The following is an 18,707-nucleotide window of genomic DNA, read 5'->3' on the forward strand; positions in this document are numbered from 1 at the left end:
AATAATTAATTTTCTTTTAGGGTTTATAAATATTTTCTTAGATTCACAAATATTCTCCTTAAAAATATATTTTAAGATTTCATTTCTTAAATTATCATGGAAAAAAAATTGACTTCTAGCCAGATTGCAGTTGCAATTCTTGCTAACAGAGAAAGAATAAAATGATTCACCTCTCTTTAGATTTTTTTTTTTTTTTGAGTGAATGAAAATATATTAAAGAAAATAAAAAAGGAAATACGAAACTAAGCCATAGGCTATCCAAAGGCCAAGGCCCAAACAAATGAAGAACCAAGGGGAGGGGATCAAACAACCATCAAGGGGGATACAAGAAAAACTAGGGGTGGGGGTAGATAACATACCAAGAAAAGAATGGAACACTAAAAGCAGGGGGAGATAAGAAATAAAATAAAAGAGGCTTCATCAAAATTAGGGGGAAAGGGAGACAAGTGGAAGATCCCAAGCCAAAGCAAGGTGCATATTTCTAAAAGAATCTGGGCACCTGGCACACCTATAAAGGATTTTATTCCTCACCTTGAAGGCAATGGCATTCCATATTTGATCAATAGAACGTGAAGAGGAAGTTCATCTCCTTTTATTTCTTTCCCACCAAATATGGTGAATTTCTGTACAAAAAACCAACTTACCTACAATATCACAAAAAGTTTTGCCATTGAATTTTTTCAAGATCCACCTCCATTCCCTGTCAAAAGAAAGGATAACTCTAGGGAGGGGCCAACATTTCCTGAGGATACCATTCCAAACCGACTTGGAAAAGGGATAGGAGAAAAAAAGATGATCCACACTTTTTGTGGAGTTCCAACAAAAGCAGCAATTAGGAATGGCTATATTTCTTTGAAGAAGAAACTCCAAAGTGGGGAGGGATTTAGTCATAGCCCTCCAAATAGTAAAGGAATACCTAAGGATAGAAGAACTAAAGCAAATAAATCTAAACCATGGAACAACAGGAGTTCTAATGAGCACCAGATTCCAAGTAGTAGAACTGGTGAATTTATTAGTAGAGTTATCCCATTGAATAGAATCCCCACCACACCTAGGCCTAAAGCGAATATTGGGGAGTTTCTTCCAAACCTCTATGTGAGAGAGAGAGAGAGAGAGAGAGAGAGAGGGAGAGAGTTACCAGGGCTAGGAAGCCAATTCCCATTTCTCAAGATGAAGAAAACCTTAGCAAACCTATCTAAACTGGCATCATATCTAATTTTGTCACCATATTTTAAAATAAGGACACTAGCAGGACGCCAATCGTCAAGCCAAAGAAATGTGTTTGAGCCATCATCAATAAAAGATCGAATTTTCTCAGACACAAAATGCCTATATTTAATAATTTTGATCCAGGCCCTAGAAATATCCAATGGATAAGGGGCAGTCCAAATCGAGTCAGACTTGAGATATCCAGAATACACCTGGTCAACCCAAATGCTCTTCTTACGAGAGGCAATATTCCAAATAAGCTTAACAATCCCTGAAATATTACACTCTTTAACTCTACAAAGACCAAGACCCCTTTCCCTTTTGGAAGATAGACCTTACCCCAACTAATGGGATGGAGAAAATTTGCACTATCCTGGCCTTTCCAAAGGAAGAAAACCATAAGATATTCGATATTTGAAGAGATAGAAGCTGGAAGCCCAAAAACCCCAGACCAAAAAATAAAGGATTTTTGCATAACTGATCTAATGAGCTCAAGGCGACCAGCAAAAGATAGAAGTTTACTTTTTCAAAGTTGAAAGCCTATCAAGAATAGGAGAACAGTGATGAGCAGCAAACTTCGAGAAAATTAAAGGCAATCCTAGATATGTGACAGGAAGGTGGCCTTAGTAATGTCCAATATTGCACTAAGTTGCTCCTTAAGATGCACAGACACTCCTCCAAAGAAGGAAAGAGATTTATGAGGATTGATAGAAAGCCCAGACATAGTAGAGAAGGAGGCTAAAGCATCAGAAATAGCAGACACAGAAGAGAGCAAGGAAAATATCCTCCTAGATTTTCGTATTTTTAGAATACTCTGTATGATTTTATTTCTTTGACTGCTAGAAGTAATTGCAATCTGGGCAACAGTCAAATTTCATTAGGTGTTACAATCAAAGGCATGCAGCAACTAAATTTTATTTCATATAATACAATTTGACATCGATCTAATATCAATACTCACTCTACTCTTCTTCTTTCTTCCAATTTCCCACGTCAATCCATTAAAAATATTGATACCAATATCAACCATTTCAGTATAGAATCAATACCATGATCAGTATCGATATGCATCAACCAACCAAAAAATTAAGTAGAGACTCAATATTGTCTCCAACTGATTACTATATCATCATTGCACCATATTATCATATCGTCCAATTCTCACCAATACATTGTATCACAAATCACCTGGTGGCTAAGCTCTTAAAGAATTTTGTTTTCTCTAGCCTATATGAGTGAATTCAAACAGAGCTTTGTTGTGTTGAGCTCCAAGCAGATATCACCTAATCGTCATGGTTAAGACTCTCCAAAACCTTTAATAGTTTTTTGTCCGATACGGCCGTATATATCACTTTAGGGTTCACCATCTCGATGTTACACACGTCGACATGCATGCAAACCCTAGCCTATCTTCACACACACACACACACAAAAAAAAAAAAAAAAAAAAAACCCTAGCCTATCTGTTCATTTCATATATATCTTCTCGATCTTCCTCTATAAAATCGTTCTTGGTTTTGGTTTCATTTAAAGCTCTGTCTCTCTCTGCGTAAATCTCAAATGACGTATTTTTTCAAAGCCAAGTTTCTTTTACTTCTATTTTTCCTATCCCTTCTATCTGCAAACTTGATTCTAGCCTTCGAAAGAGAAGATCTAGAGCTTCAGAGGTGCCAGCACCAATGCAAGCATCAAGAGAAGTTCGACGAGAGACAACAGAGAGAATGTGAGCAAAGGTGCGAAGACTACCTCGAGGAGAAACAGAGGCGACAGCATGTAGAACAGCGACGCGAACAAGGATACCAAGAAGAAGAAGACGGAAAGCAGTACAGGGATAATCCTTACTTGTTTGATGAGCAGAGCTGGAGGACTGTCATCGAAGAAGAAGGAGGCAGTACTAAGGTCCTAGAAAGGTTTACCAGGAAGTCTAATCTCTTACGTGGGATTGATAATTTTCGGGTTTCATTATACGAGGCAAACCCTAGGACCTTCTCGTTGCCTAACCATTGGGATGCTGAGAGTGTCTCCTTCGTTACTAATGGTACTTATAATTCAATCCCTATTTAGTTTCATTAATTCATTCTTAATTAATGGGTTCTAATCATTAATTTATAATGGGTAGGATATGGGACGATCACCCTTGTGAAGAATAATAACAGAGAGACATTCAATATTAAACGTGGAGATATCTTAAGGATCCCTGCTGGTACCATTGTCTACTTGGTCAACAAAGACAAACAAGAGAAGCTCCAAATCATAGATGCCTTCTCCATTCCAGGTCACTTTGAGGTTGTACTGTGACTCGTTTTAGGTTATTTGAGAATTTTGATTGATGGTTGGTTGAAATTTCTTGTGTTTTGTGTTGTAGACATTTTTCGGCCTAGGAGGGAAAGAAAATCCGGAATCATATTTCAGGGCATTCAACACTGAAATTCTTGCAGCTGCTTTTAATGTACATAGCAGGGAGAAGGTGGAGAGGTTGTTCGGGGAAAGAAAGAAGGGAGTGTTTTTGAGAGCTTCAGAGAAGCAGATCAGGGAATTGACCAAACATGCATCGTCTGAAGGAGGGATTTGGCCTTTTAGAGGAGGAGGTAGACCGAGAGGGCCCTTTAACCTGTTCGACCAACGGCCCTCCACTTCCAATAATTTCGGAGAGCTCTACGAGGCTAAGCCTCACGAGTTCAAGCAGCTCCCGGAGCTTGATGTTGGGGTTTCCTTTGCCAACATCTCCCGTGTAAGAATAATTTTTTCCCCTCATTGCATCAGAGAGAGGGAGGGAGGGAGGGAGGGAGGAAGGGAGTTTGTTCCTAGCCCGAGCCTACCCAAACCCACCCTAAGCTCCGAAGAGGCCTGGGTTGAGATGGTTTGGCATCATGGCATATCAAGTAAGGGTCTCATGGACCGGGTTGGGCTGGATTTCTTAAAACCCCAGTCCAATCCTAAGGTTTTTGAACTCAACCCAAGCCCAATCCAGCCCCAGATTGGGCTAGGATATCTCAGTCCAGGCCCAGCCCTGATGGATCTTGATTAGGCTGGGCTTAGCCTAACCTAACCCAGCCCAGTACTATTGGTTACTGGTTGCTTGATCTCAACACATTGCAAAGGTCAAAGACCAAGGTTTTCATATACGTAGATTGCGGAAAATGAAAATGAAAGATTTTTTGCAAATCTTTTTCTGTAAGTACCCATTTATAATTATTGATAGATTTAATTTATTATCTACTTAATATGCAAGGTTGGGTTGGGTTGATATCTCAACATAGGCCCCTCCCAACTTGGTTCGGGCTTGAAATTCTCAACCCTAGCCCCAGCCCTGTTCAGGCTCAGGGCGGATTAGGGTGGGTTTCGATTTCGATTGATCGGGCTTTTTTGACACTTCAAATGTTAAGGTTAGAAATTTTTTTATCCAAGTCAGGACCGGTCAGATTAGGGTTGAGGTTTCAAACTGAGCCCAACCTCGCTTAGCATGATCTTGTCATCGTCGTCTTCTTCCCAGCCCAATCCAACCCAGTCCCTCATTTCCCTTCCCCTCTCAGGCCAACCCCATCTAGCTAAGGGGGCATAGGATTGAGTTAGGGTTTTAAGAAGCCCGAACAATCCGATCTAATCCTATTCTTCTAAAATTGATTAGTTGTAAGCTGTTCTTGGTGTAGGGAGCAATGGCTGGACCGTATTTCAACACTAGAGCAGTGAAGGTAGCAGTGGTGGTGGACGGAACAGGCTGGTTCGAGATGGCGTGTCCCCACTACCATCCTTCAACTTCACAATCGTTCGAGGAACAGGGGCGAAGCCGACTCCAGGAGGAGGAAGAAGAAGAGAGGGAGGGAGAGAGTGGGCCCCAATATCAGAAGATTAGGGGACAACTGTCGCCTGGTACAGTGTTTGTTACACTGGTTGGTCATCCCTTGGTGGTGTTAGCATCGAACGATGAGAATCTCCAGCTCGTCTGCTTTGAGATCAACGCTGAACATAACGAGAGGATCCAACTTGCAGGAAAGGAAAACGTAATACAGCAGTTGGAGAAGGAAGCAAAGGAGTTGTCCTTCGGAGTGCCGGAGAAACAGGTAGACGAGGTCTTCAACAGTCAAAAGGAATCTTTCTTCTTCCCTGGACCCCACCATCGCCATGGTGGAGGTCACGCTTCCACGTGATCAAGAAATGGTGCCGCCGTGTAGTATATGGGTGAGACTATCGAAGTGTTTATGTACATGTGTGTGTGTAGACGGCATAGCGAGCATGTAATGTAAATCGTAATCTGGAAATCTGCGATTGTCTTGGGTTCCATGCCAAGGCGTTTCTGGTCGTTAGATGCGCGTCAGACACTGTGTTGCGTCACAGAGGAGCTCAATCAGTGCATGGAAAGTTGAAAGTTGTGTACAAGTTGGACCTTATGGAAGTATAAATAAAGAGCAGGGTTACCTATTTAAGGGTGTTAATAGATATAAATCTGGTTTAAATGGTTTAATTTGATTTTTTCTTTCTTAATGATGGAAAAAGAAATTGAATCAATATTTTTAAAGTTTGTGGTTCTCAAATTTAAATTGATTATCACTTATTTGTTTGATTTGGTTTCAAATTATACTCTTAGTAGGCTGTGTGTTTGGTAACAAAAAAAAAAAAATATATATATATATTAATTTGAGGAAAGAGATAGACAAATAAAAAATCATTGTGTAATCATTTTTTTTTTTTTTGTCTTATTATTTATTTTGTATTATTTTCTTTCTTTTCTTTTCTTGCTACCAAACATAGCCTTGGTGTACTAATTTCAAGATTTGGTGGCTGAATCATGTATATAAAGGATGTAATCGAGAAAACGGAAGAAGTATTGGATGCTCATTATGAGCAGCAATTCAATCTCTCAAATAGAATGACAAGGGTGTTAGATATAGGATTGTCAATTCCAGGCTCGCATCTAGACCCGATCAAGCCTGACACGTTTATGGCCCGACCTAGACTGGCTCGATTAATAAATGTGTTGGGTCCGACATGTTTATAAACAGGTAGTACACGATGCAGCCACCTAGCCCAACGGGTGCTCGAACGGCCTGATTTAAATTAACTCATTTAAGCCCAACTTAGCCCGACCCCTTTAATACTGCTTGTATTTTTTTATTTTTCTTAATACTATTTGTATTAGTGCTAAGGCTATGTTATATGTACAATTGAGATGATTGTGATTGTTATCTGAATATTCATCTTTTCAAGCATAGTTTAATTGATATGAACTTGCTAAACTTGGGTTGTGTAAGCATAGTTGAATTGATTTGATTTTCATGGGTTAAAGACCGAGTACCTTTGCAACTTAGCTGCTTTGCCCATCTTTAGTAAAATCCATTTTAACGATATGATCTTTCTTTACTATGCCTATATTTGCTTCATTTTATTGATATTCCTCTTTAAGCACATTTAAGAGACCAATTATAAAGAGAACTCGTTTAAAGCTCGTTTAAAGTTAAATAAGTTTATAATCAGGTTAAGACCCGTTTATGGCAATCCAATTAGAGCTCAAGACCAATCGGCCCGATTATCAATCGTACAATGTCCACCCTGCTAAACCTGTTTAATTAAATGAGCGTTCACGGTGCAGCCCTAAAAATTGGTCAAGTCTGATTAAGCTCGACCCGACCATTTGACATCCCTTGCAAGATATCACAAGGGATAGAGTCTGGAGGCTGGGTCCATATATAGATGTGAGAGGATACTTATAACAGAAGTAAAGAGGACACTTTGTTTTTTAATGACTGTTAAGAGTGAACAAGTAGGCAACACAACAAGAAACTTGTCTTTTTAGCAAAATCCATTACCAAGAAAAAAAGTCTTTTAGCAAAATCGGCTTGTGGCGCAGAGAGTCAACTCAGCCGCGTTTTCTCTCGAGTCTCAACTCTCAAGTCCATGCCTCACATTCACAGCGTAGAAGTGGCCCCAAATGTGCAAACTTGGAAATTGGACGACCTTATCTGAAGTTCTCTCTAGACTCCCAATTCTCAAGTCTCAGTTATTGGTCGGCCTCGGCGGGTAATTCACTGAAAAGCTTTGAAGTTTTCTGCAAGTTCATAAGAAGAAAGAGAAAGAAAGAGAAACCATGGCGCGTTTAGCCTCCGACTTCATCGGCCTTCACACATTGCGATTGCGTTTGCGCCCATCTCTGCAACTTTCTCAATCATTGCTGCTCTCCCAAACTTCTTTTAGGTCTCTGCGTAGAAATAACGCCTCTCGAAGATTAACTTGTATGACGAAGACAAACCCAACAGAAACTCAGACGTCGGTTAGTTTTTCCTTTAATCCTCTACTTCTATTTTTACAATTGACATCAAAATGTGATCTTCTTTCAATTTACCCATTGATTAGTAATGTGTTATGGCCGTTTGATTTGTTTCACAGAGGATAAAATATTTTATGTTCCATGACTTCAGGTAGCAATAGTGGATCTATGAATTGATTTTTGAAGTCTTATCAATTTAGATTATTCATGGCTATCCCAAACCATGGAGCTTTGGTTTTCTGTAGTTGTTTCACATATGGAAATTTTATGGACCATCAATTGCTTCTTATTGTGCACTTATGTATCTGGGTTTTGCTAGTCTCTTAGCAATGATTGTAAGGCCACACTGCATATGGGATACCGGGCAGTGGATTTATTTATTTATTTATTTGGGAGGTGGGATTAAAAATAAATTAAACTTTGTGATTTCTCAGCCACTGTGAGATTAGTAATTCCATTAAGTTTCTGAGGATGATCTTATGGAGTCTTCCATGAACTAAATATGCTTGAAAGTGAGAAAGTTCATTTGGATCTTTTAGATCGGCCTGTTGGTGTTGGAGTTGATTCACGAAAATTCTGCTTTCTAAGTAGCCTTACACTTTATGGTCCTGCATCGTTTGTAAGTCTCTTTTGTTTTCTTTAATAGCATTTTATATTTTAGTTGGATGGTTCAGTTTAAATATTTTGTTGTAGTACAATTAGTCACACTTAGGATGGTATTTTGGTGCAGAAAAGCTTTATATTAGGTCTAGTTTTGGAATTTTTCCTTTAATCCCTGATGAGATAGAGAATTTAGCATTGTGAACTTTATTGGACCTTAATGAAAAAATATTGGGCAGGAACCTGATGTTCTCTTATAACAACTAGGATTTTGTTCTCTAAACATGTGTTGGCTGATAGAATGAAGTTCCTTTTTTCTTTTCCTTTTTTTTCAACTTGTTTTATTCAGGTCTTATTCCCTTCCACTTTGGGATATTTTTAGGTTCAATGGCTATCTGTTTTATTGTACAGGAAGAGCTGCCTGTTGAACCTGATTCAGTCAAGAATAATGACAGTCAAGCTGCCTCATCTTCCCAGAGTGCTGGATTCTCTGAATTTCCAAACAAAAATATCAACAGACAGATAGCTTTGGCTTCTACAATTGTAGCTGTAGGGCTTTTCTTGTCAACAAGACTTGATTTTGGCAATGTTTCCTTGAAGGACTTATCGGCAGCAGCCATACCCTATGAAGAGGTCAGTAAATCCGCATTATACTTCCTAAATGGGGTTGAAGGCTCTGGTTTTCACCATTCAGATCCTGAAATTGAGCATCTCTCTCTCTCCCCAACCCCCTCCCTCCCCTGGAAAAAAAAAAAAAAAAGGGATATTCAGACCCTGATATATGGTTATTAGTTTTCTTGTACTATTGGTATAGTATATGGTTGTGGTCTGGGTTGAAGATGCAGAGGCTCATGTTTCCTTATAGACCATGTTGTTCGACTTAAAGACAGCTCTTGAGATAGAAACTTTCCCATCACTTTCCAAACTGGAAATTAAGGAAGATGTCTCATCATCCAATAGTGTTTTAGCTCTTTGATTTCTCTTTTAAAACTTTTTTAATATCATCGATCACCTTGAGCATGTTATCTTTGTAAGGTACATTGACCTATGAGGAGTCCGAATTCAACATGTTTGCATCATCATTGCACTGTTGCATGTTTGTACTCTCATTCTCTGATAAAACTGCCTTTTCTTTTGGCTTTTCTCAAGGCTCTATCAAATGGGATGCCCACCGTTGTAGAGTTCTATGCAGATTGGTGCGAAGTATGTAGAGAACTTGCTCCGGATGTCTATAAAGTTGAGCAGCAGTACAAGTAAAATGCTTTAAGCCCAGTATATGTTTTCAATAACATTCACTTGTTAGAATGAATCAAATATTACTAATCTGTGGTTTCTGAATGCTCTTGTCAAGAAACAATGACACTTACTACTGATGCCTTAACAAGGGTATAGGGAAATTTATCTTTCTCCTTTTCATTTTAATATCAGATCATATGTTGGACAAGTTATTTTTTTCCTTAAAGCTGGCATTATGAACGGATTCTGCGTTTCAAAGGATTTTCCATGGAATGTTAATTTAGTGTATGATCATATCCAGGGACCGTGTGAATTTTGTTATGTTGAACGTTGACAACACAAAGTGGGAGCAGGAGCTTGATGAATTTGGTGTTGAGGGTATCCCACATTTTGCATTTCTAGATAGAAATGGGAATGAAGAGGGGAATGTTGTGGGGAAGCTTCCAAGACAGTATCTGATTGAGAATGTGAATGCCCTTGCAAAGGGAGAAGCTTCAATACCTCATGCTCGGGTCGTGGGACCGTACTCCAGTGCTGAGGCAAGGAAGGTGCACCAAGTTGCTGATCCTAGAAGCCATGGTTAGGTGTGACGTCCTATTAGTAGTATTACCCAGTACAGGGTATGATCCCATCTTTCTGTTCCATTCATTTGCATAGCATGCTTCTGAAGTTCCTAAAGAAATTCTTTTTACCGTGCAGCCGGAGTATACGTTTGTGGGAAAGGTTCCGGTATTTGACAAGTTTGTCACTGATGGGGCTGGCCAACATCAGATAAACCAGTTTCCTTTTTAGCCATTACTCATTTCTTTTGAACGAATAATTATAATGGCCTATTGATACCTCAATTTCTGATCCATACAAGAAGTTGCTGGATCTTGTCTGTCTTGAGACATGGGCAGGAAACATATCTCATTGTGTCATGAAACTTTCTATCATAGAAAGATAAAATATACAGAGTCATCTTGCTGTGTAATACATGTGAAAGTTTAGGTCTCAATCAATTATTCTATGTGCAGGTTCACACAATGGTGCCTTTGACCAAGGTTTTTGGGGTTTGGGAGGTCTACGGTTTATGTGAATTGTGAACTCCCTAAATGAACTTCTGTGCAAGTGATATTGCCCATATCAGTTTTGGGATTAAATGTTTTCCTAAAAGAAAACCTGTTAAGAGTTAGAGCTGCAGAGCAAGTCTGCAAGATGCTCAGGATATAGCAGCTATAGCAAGACTACATAGTTCTGGTAGCAGGGAAGGTACAAAACACATTCCATATTGTTTGACTTAGGCCCTCTTTGATATTATTTTTCTTTTTTATTTGTATTCACAGAAACAGTTTTTGCTGCATTTGGTATGATTTATGGTGGTTAAATCTATTTAAAAAATATTGAAAAAATACAAAAATAAAAATGAACGTGAAAGTTATTTTTTATTTTTGGCTGAAAACCAATTTCAGCAGTTTATTTCCTTCGTGGGAATAAAATTTTCATTTTTATTTCCTATTTCTGCATTTCTAGCTTTGCTCTTCCTTCTTCCTCAGTTCATAATTCACATGAACTGACACCGTCTAGCTTTGGGCCATTGCCCCAACATGACTGGTGCATGGACAGTTCATCTGATTTGATGACTTATTCTCCAAAAGCTCAAGCTTCAGTGTGGAAAAACTTTTCGCAACTTCATAAGCCCAACAACCACTCGGTACCTTAGCATGTCTTCTTCTCTTGTGAGTTCTCAAAAAACGATATGAGTTGTTGATTCATTAGGCCTTAAAACTGAACTATTAAATAGTTCTTCATTTTCAAACTTAATCATATTTTTCTTTAACTCTAATACCATCCCTTCAAATAAAATGGATTTCTTTTTCAGTATTTTTATTATTATTATGTGTTACTACATTTAGAAACACAGGAACCAAGTCTCCTTTGGACATGTTAAACCCAATTTGTATATTATACTACAATAGGTAGAGTACTGGATCTCTAATGGCATCCCCATACACTCTGATGAGCAACAAGTGATCATACATAACCCTAAACCAATCCAGACATTAACACTCCCTTGTTCTAATAAAAAAATTTTAATTTGCACAGGGATCACTGATAACACCAAAAACATTTTTATGGTTAGGTTGTTTCGCTTATAATTGAAGGGAAGTGTATCTTACTTTATGCTAATTATATGATGACAGGCTAGCATCTTGAGGCAACAGTAAAGAGCCTACTATATAGGATGAACCAAGCTAAGGAAAAAGAATAGGAGATAGACGAAATTTGAAGTGATGCAAGGGTTGAAGAATCTCATGTCTGTTAACAACACAAACTTATGGTCATGGAACGCAATACCACTCTTCTTGAAAACTGCAGATGTTCTATTTAAACCGAAGTTTTGTTATAAAAGCAACAATGACCTAGTTTTCTTGGTCAAAACCTTAGCCCACAAAGCTAAGAACTTGAAAACACTAATTAGGGATCCTAATATCTTGATGGACATTTGTTTTAGTAGTTAATAAATTTTCTTTTCTTCTCATAAAAAATAAAAAATATAAAAAATATAAAAAAAAATCACTTGATACCTGATCGATGTGGTAATAAAAACCCCCATTTCTGGTCATGGAATTGCAATTAGGTGTGAAAGTTTGACCTTGATAACCCAAATCCATCATGAGTTCGGACAAGGCTTGGGTCAAGTTTTTTTCACCCTTAAGACGGGTTAGGTGGCATGAAAGAGTCTACCATCATACCATTCTTAGCTATAACCTACCCTAATCCCCCTTGGATCAAGAAGGTCTCAAACAGTTGTGATGAGAAACCCCATCCAAGATATGGGAACATCCTATGCTATCAAAAGTCTCATATTTGGTTTTGATTCGGTTTCCGAATGCTATCAAACCGATCCGAATTGATTCACACCCTTACGCGGCGGAGGCTACAGTAGGTTCCACCAGATTTTTTACACAGAAAAATAGTTAACGGGGGGTTAAGGAGTTCACCTTTAAAATCTGCATCGCAACCCACGTGTCACTCTAGTAGCATCGGAGCAGCATAAAATTTGTACAGCGTTAGACTCGGAGAAAACAAAAAAAAAAGAGTAACGGCTAACCGGCTAATCGGGTGCATTGAACAGTTACAAAAGTGTAAGGGCCAACATAAGGGGCCCACCCCCAATGCACTCTTTGGCCGTTCGATCCGAAACCAAATATCGGGAAACGATCTCAGGTGTCCGATCAACCTCGTGTGGGGACCACATAAACTTACATTCGTTAGCGAAAGCGGGAGGGAAAATTAAAACGTCTCGTAGTCTCCTCAACTGCCTCTCTGTATTTTCTTTCTCTCTCTTCGATAGCACTTCAGTCTCATGTCCCTGCACTCGGAGTCTCTGAGGAATGTAGACTTTTTCTCCCTCTCATCCCTTCTCTCGCGCTCTCTCGTTTACGATTTCCTCGGAAAACCCTAGCTTTGAATCTCTGATCTGAAATCACTTCTCCGTGGACTCTTCTTCTACTCTTAGTGCCTTTTTCTTCTTTCCCGAGCCTCCATTGTTGCTGTATCTTCATCACAATGCCGGTTAAACGAACGCGCGTTGCGAGGTCTTCAAGCTTGGGAGAGATCGGTTTTTTCAGCCAGGTGAGGCCGATTGATGCTCCGACATCTATGTGGGAAAAGAACGCAGCTCCGTCAGCTGCCATTAAAAGACCGGTTCAGAAGTTCTCGAAGCCGTCATATGTGAAACCAGAGAAATCTTGCCGAAAGATTCTGACGATTGCATCTCCGGTTCGGGATTCGAGCGTGGAGAATCTTGAGTTTTGCTCTGATGCCAAGGTTGGCAGGTTTCTTGAGGCATGCTATCTTTGCAAGAAGAAGCTTGGCGAGAGTGATGAAGTTTTCATGTACAGGTAGCGTTTTCTTTTAGTTCTTTTACTTTCTTTTTCTTGTACACTGGTGTTATTTTCCATGAGCATTTAAGATTTTTGATTCATGTGTAGTTTCGAGCTCGTCTAGTGCTGGTGTATTTTTTGGTTTGTTAAAATGGAACGAAGATTCATGTCTCACTTCAACGTTACTGTTTTTTCGCTATGGAGCTGTAGATCAATGTACTTGTTTTCTCTTCCCCTCCCTCTTCATCGCAATATAATCTGAATAGCCTTTCTGATTTTATTCTTAATTGTCTGTGAGATTAATATGCCTACTTCAATATATTGAATTCGTTCTTCCTCCGACCAAATGAAGATTTCTCCCTTGATTTGGGTTTCTTTACCATTCCCTCTAAATTTTCATGTGAGTTTTTCAGACACTGAGTTAAATTTTAATTGTCGGATTTGTCTACTTTATAGACTCCGAAGGAGTCCTGGTTAGAATTCCTCAGAGATTACCTTAAGCTCTCTCTACATATAAAATCATATCACTTAAGCTCGCATGAACAACTTAAGAAAGTCCAACCAAAAAGGGAAAAAATATGATCTAAAGAAAGCTCCATGTCTTTTATCAAATTTTGGAAGAATGATTAAATTAGCTACTTAGTGTACACTTCTCTCCATTTTTCCATATGGAAAGCAGCAAAAAACAACAAAATTTTGTTGATTTATTATGCAAGATACATCAACTGTTTTTCTGGTGAGCCTATATTCCCTGATCTCGCATGTTTTACAGACATTTAAGCTTTCCTTATCTATTTAATTACTCTTTTATGCTTTCTTAACTTCCTGGACATCGGAGATCAGACATCAGACAGAGACGAAGTCATTTAAATTGGCTTTTTTTTTCCTCTTTCTGGGTTCCCTTCTAACTATCAGTGGTGGATTAACATTGTTTGATTTTATGATCACAATGTTATGCATTGTTCGGTTAAATGCACTTCAATTGGAGTCCTTATTAAAGGAAATTGCAGTTCCTCAGTTATTATTATTATTATTTGCTACTATGGTTAGGTACATTGTTGAGGCTTTCACATATTAATATTAATACTTGATTTTGCAGTTACTTGCGTGCATTTTGTAGCTGCAAATGTCGAGATCAACAGATGGCTTTAGACAGAGAAATGGAGAAATTTGCTGGAGATTCAACGGAAAATGCAGTTTTGAGACATTGGGAGCAGAACTTGAAGGGCTGTTTTGGTGGTCAAAAGCCTCAAATTGAGAAGGATATGGCTTCTTAGCTGCATATTAAACAGAAATTTCTATCTACTTTTCAGGTTTTCATGGAAGAAGCACTGTTCACTTTTATTTTCTCACCCAACATGTAAATTGGTCTTGTACAAATGGACTTGCTGTTTAGGATTTTGGACATTCGCATGATAATATGATATTTCTACTCAATAATATTGAATTTGTGCATTTTCCTCCACACCCACCCCCGGTTATCTTAAAGATGTTTTGTTAAATATCTTTCACAGTCCATTTAAACAACAGACTGGGCTTCATTCCCTGTGAACCAAAATGATTGAATTGATTATTGACAAATACTTCTGCATATTGTAGTTCCCTGGGGAATGGTGACCCCACCACTCCTTTATGATGTTCAGCTTTGGAGATTTGTTGAACTAGCAGAAAGAGTATTTTAGTTATGGGCAAGGGCTCTTTGATTCAACAGCATCTGGGCATAGGGTATGCAGTTGGTTCAGAGAGACTTTTCCCTTTAGGTATTGCTACTTGTTTCAAAAGTTTTGATTCTTCATTTCAGTTTTTCTTATCCTCTCTGTTTTGAACTTTGATTGATTGGTGGTCATTGTGCTCCAGTTTTTGACGAGGCATCAATGTTTTTCTTTTGCTGAAGACCATCATCTACATTTTCATTTTCGGTATGCATTTCAGTGAATAGTTCCTAACTTCCAATACTATCTTATGCCTTTCTTAGAACAGGATAATTTCATTCTAGTAACTAACTATTACAATTCCCAAGATTAGCTTGGCAGTCTGCCTGGTAACAGCTAATGATAAGATTACAATCTAAATGATGAGGCTTTGTAGTTTTATTCCATGATTCCAAATATAAATTCAGAGCCAGAATGATGGGGTGTATTCTCTTGAGTATAAATCTCACTTATTTATATCAAAATTATAATCATTTCTTTTTTTTTTGGTAGGAAATTATAATCATTTCCCACCACAACTATTTGAAGTGTTATGGATTATATTGATTATATTGATGATCTACATGGAGTACGAGGACATCACTCTCCCTGTCCCCAGCACCCCTCCCCTCCCGACCCCCAACCCCACCCCCCCCCCAAAAAAAAAAAAAAAAAGAAAATCAACTCTTTCCAGCTAATGATATTTATCTATCTATCATCTCCTTTGTTCTGCATTTACTCATGGATGTCACTATATTTATTTGTGGGCACACATGCCCAGTTGCACATCACACGTGAAAGGAAATGGCAAAAATATTATGGTCGCTGACACTAATGCTTAGACCTTTGCAGTGTTTTAGCTGTATAATGTCCTCCATTAAGCAGATAACTGATAACACAACTCCTCTGTTGACGCACTTTAGTTAGTAGAAAGCATTCAACAGATTTAAGATTGAAACTGAAGACATTATGCTTCCATCTTCTGATTTTCTGAAATTGGGTGATAACCAGCCATATTCTCAATTCAGCTAAGCATTATCCCAAATTCTTTGGATCGGGTACATGAATCCTGCCCCGCCTCGCCCCCCCCCCCCCCAAAAAAAAAAAAAATCTATTCTATTTAGGACAATATCTTCTGTGTTGTCATAGGCAATAATGTCTTTTCTCACTACTTGAAGCATTCATTTTCTCTTCATGGTTTTTCTTCTAGCACTTCAACTCTATTCCTTTCAAGTATTATCACAGAATTTACAAGCCCAGAAATGTGATAATTGAAACTGGAAGATGTGGAAAAACAATGAAATTTAAGATTTTCATGATATTTCTGTTTGTAGGAAGCTGGCAATCTCATCTATACATCATTTAGATCCAAAATAATGTTACTCATGTGAATACTTGCAATTGCTACACATTTTGTGCACAGCAAACTTTTCAGTACATCCGGAGGGCAACCAGGAAGATGACAAAGTGTTGCACCTCATAAACCAACTTGCCTCTTAGGGTGTTTATTACTTATGCTGTACAACCATGGCCCATCTATTGTTGGGCTCCATTTTGGTCTATTGCTCTGATATTTGGAAGTTGGATGTTTCCTATGATCATGATTCTTCGACTAATGCAACTTTGCCCGAAGTTATCTTCTTTACGTTGTATCAGTAATTAAGCTAGATAGTTTCCTAGTTTGTCTGGGAACAAAGGGTTGTGAGACTTGTGACTCTACAGACATAAAATATAAATGAATTTGGGAAATTCTTCTTGGCAGGAATGACAACAAGCCCTCTCTAGGATGCCAGCCATTTGCAATGGAAGGGTGGCTTTCTTTTTCTTTCTTTCTGTCTGAAGCAAGTTAGCAGCCGAGATTGCAAGGGACTCTCTCTCTATCTCCCCCCGGGCCCGGGGGCAAATAGATCTATAAAAGGGTTTAATCTCATTTACATTTTTCCTACACCATCATGGTCGATCCCTCTCAAAAACCCTTTTAAGGGAAGTGGATTTGCTTTTTATATACAGTTTCGGTGTCCCAAATGTATATCCCTTATTTCGGATGTTTTGCTGAGATGATCTCCATCTCTTCGTTTCCGAAATGTGGCCGGCTACATTGTTAGCCTTAAGTTATTCATTTAATTTATTTATCATTTCTCTTAGAGTCATTTTAGACGTACCCTTACTTATTTTAGCTCATTCAATTTGAATCATATCACCCCTTGCTTTACTGGAATATTCAAAGGTTTTTGTTGCACATGTGTACACCACTTCATATTGACTTTTTCTGATCTTATCATATATTATAGCTACTATTAAATTAGCTTTAATTTATTCATTCATTATTTTTACTTTTTTAGTTTTACCACTCATTCATCTTAACATCATTATTTCAGTTACAATGAGATTGTTTATACGATATTTCTTCATTGTCTGACATTCAGCTTTATACATTACGTACATTATTTGAACAGAAAGATGGGTAACAGGCATAGAACTCATAAAAGACTCATAGACCGGGGAGGGAAGAATGTAATAACCAACCTTGATAATTATTAAGGAACCTTTCATACTCTCCTCCTCCCTGATATGTAGGCTAGTGTAATGAACTTTGTGTGCATCACACTTCTTCTATGCTCCAATTGGCTGGCATGTAGATCCCATTACATTTCAGCGGCGTGTATATCCCCTCCCCAATTATCAATTGCCGGTTTACAAGAAGTAACAAGTGTTCTTGTTAATCTCTCCTTGGTCTATAGGTTTTCATTGAGGCTCTGTTTGGTTGCAAGGGGAATTAAAAGGAAAGAGAGTGAAATTTTCATACTTAAAGAAGAAATATTTGTAATCATTATCCCACTTGATCTCATGTGATTGTTTCGGAGCCTTGTGCACTAGGTTGCTCATTTTTTATTTAGTAATGATATATTTGATATGTAATGTTTTTTTTTGGTAAGAGTAATGTTTATTTTACATGTTATAGTAAAAGGTTTTGGATGTAAAGTAATCAAATATAGAATGATTTGAAATTAATGATATAATCATATTTGATTGTACAAAAGCTTGTTTTTTATTTAGTAATGATTCATTTAACATGTAATGTTTATTTTACATATTATAGCAAAAGGTTTTCAAAACAAAATTGAGTGAAATTTAGTAACTAATTATGAAATGATTTGAACTTAATAATGTAGTCATATGGGTCAATGATATATATATATAAAAAAATTAAAAATTAAAAAATTAAAAAAAAAATTAAAAAAAATTTAAAAAAAAAAAAAAAAAAAAAAACCTTTTTCAAGTATGAAAATTTTCCTTTCCCTCCCTTTAAATTTTTCTTGCAATCAAACATAACCTGAATGGGTTTCAAATATGGTGTGTCGCGGCCAATCGCTAGAGCCCCAGGTAAAACAAAATAGCTTCGATTGGATTCTTGGATATTTCGGCACGTGTGATGGGCCTCAGGTCATCCATTGATTGATCCACTCAGTTCAATAGATGGGTTTGACATATTTTACCAAATGTTTTCTCTCTATAATAAGTGGATTTTAAATTGGATCGATAAAGGGACCGTGCGTGATATTAAGTCTTTGAACTATCAGATTCATAACCAGAGAAGTTATGAGATGAGATGTTACTTGAAATACCAGGGAAGTTTTTGAACTGTAGTAGGCCCATTGACATGAGATGAGATGTTACTTGAAATACCGGAGAAGTTTTAAAGACTTTGGAACTTGGAAGACCATGAACTCTTAAATATCATCTCCTGGCTAGTCATGTCACCTCTGATCAACTAGATTGAGAGTTTCAGAGAGAGTCTTTTAAGGCTACAACTTGAATTTCAGACAAAAGCAGCAGCAG

At 37.9% G+C, this 18,707-nt stretch overlaps 3 protein-coding genes across 4 annotated transcripts; all 3 read left to right on the forward strand.

The window, feature by feature from the left end:
• Positions 1-2,700: 2,700 nt before the first annotated feature.
• On the forward strand, positions 2,701-5,461 carry LOC122062628 (vicilin Jug r 6.0101-like). Its single transcript, XM_042626276.1, has 4 exons — positions 2,701-3,247; positions 3,329-3,495; positions 3,575-3,940; positions 4,860-5,461. The coding sequence occupies exons 1-4, from the start codon at positions 2,770-2,772 to the stop codon at positions 5,355-5,357; spliced, it is 1,509 nt and encodes a 502-aa protein (XP_042482210.1). The 5' UTR covers positions 2,701-2,769; the 3' UTR covers positions 5,358-5,461.
• Positions 5,462-7,124: 1,663 nt separating this feature from the next.
• LOC122062589 (thioredoxin-like protein HCF164, chloroplastic) lies at positions 7,125-10,345 on the forward strand. The gene is made up of 5 exons (XM_042626218.1): positions 7,125-7,474; positions 8,483-8,704; positions 9,221-9,324; positions 9,609-9,927; positions 10,007-10,345. The coding sequence occupies exons 1-4, from the start codon at positions 7,292-7,294 to the stop codon at positions 9,889-9,891; spliced, it is 792 nt and encodes a 263-aa protein (XP_042482152.1). The 5' UTR covers positions 7,125-7,291; the 3' UTR covers positions 9,892-9,927; positions 10,007-10,345.
• Positions 10,346-12,564: 2,219 nt separating this feature from the next.
• Positions 12,565-14,631, forward strand: LOC122062625. 2 transcript variants are annotated; one of them, XM_042626273.1, is made up of 2 exons: positions 12,565-13,194; positions 14,297-14,631. In XM_042626273.1, exons 1-2 carry the CDS (start codon positions 12,860-12,862, stop codon positions 14,451-14,453), a joined length of 492 nt encoding a protein of 163 aa, XP_042482207.1. In that variant the 5' UTR covers positions 12,565-12,859; the 3' UTR covers positions 14,454-14,631. The 2 variants fall into 2 exon arrangements, with proteins under 2 accessions (XP_042482207.1, XP_042482206.1); XM_042626272.1 differs by having other exon boundaries at positions 12,579-13,194; positions 14,276-14,631.
• Positions 14,632-18,707: the final 4,076 nt, after the last annotated feature.

Source organism: Macadamia integrifolia, unplaced genomic scaffold (genome assembly GCF_013358625.1).
Source record: "Macadamia integrifolia cultivar HAES 741 unplaced genomic scaffold, SCU_Mint_v3 scaffold108, whole genome shotgun sequence".
Taxonomy (NCBI): Eukaryota; Viridiplantae; Streptophyta; class Magnoliopsida; order Proteales; family Proteaceae; genus Macadamia; species Macadamia integrifolia.

Coding starts and splice junctions, on each gene's coding strand:
- LOC122062625 (XM_042626272.1), top strand. CDS start 12,860: ATGCCGGTTAAACGAACGCGCGTTGCGAGGTCTTCAAGCTTGGGAGAG. Junction 13,195..14,275: donor GATGAAGTTTTCATGTACAG/GTAGCGTTTTCT, acceptor TTGATTTTGCAG/TTACTTGCGTGCATTTTGTA.
- LOC122062589 (XM_042626218.1), top strand. CDS start 7,292: ATGGCGCGTTTAGCCTCCGACTTCATCGGCCTTCACACATTGCGATTG. Junction 8,705..9,220: donor CAGCCATACCCTATGAAGAG/GTCAGTAAATCC, acceptor GCTTTTCTCAAG/GCTCTATCAAATGGGATGCC. Junction 9,325..9,608: donor AAAGTTGAGCAGCAGTACAA/GTAAAATGCTTT, acceptor GATCATATCCAG/GGACCGTGTGAATTTTGTTA.
- LOC122062628 (XM_042626276.1), top strand. CDS start 2,770: ATGACGTATTTTTTCAAAGCCAAGTTTCTTTTACTTCTATTTTTCCTA. Junction 3,248..3,328: donor TGTCTCCTTCGTTACTAATG/GTACTTATAATT, acceptor TATAATGGGTAG/GATATGGGACGATCACCCTT. Junction 3,941..4,859: donor CCTTTGCCAACATCTCCCGT/GTAAGAATAATT, acceptor TTCTTGGTGTAG/GGAGCAATGGCTGGACCGTA.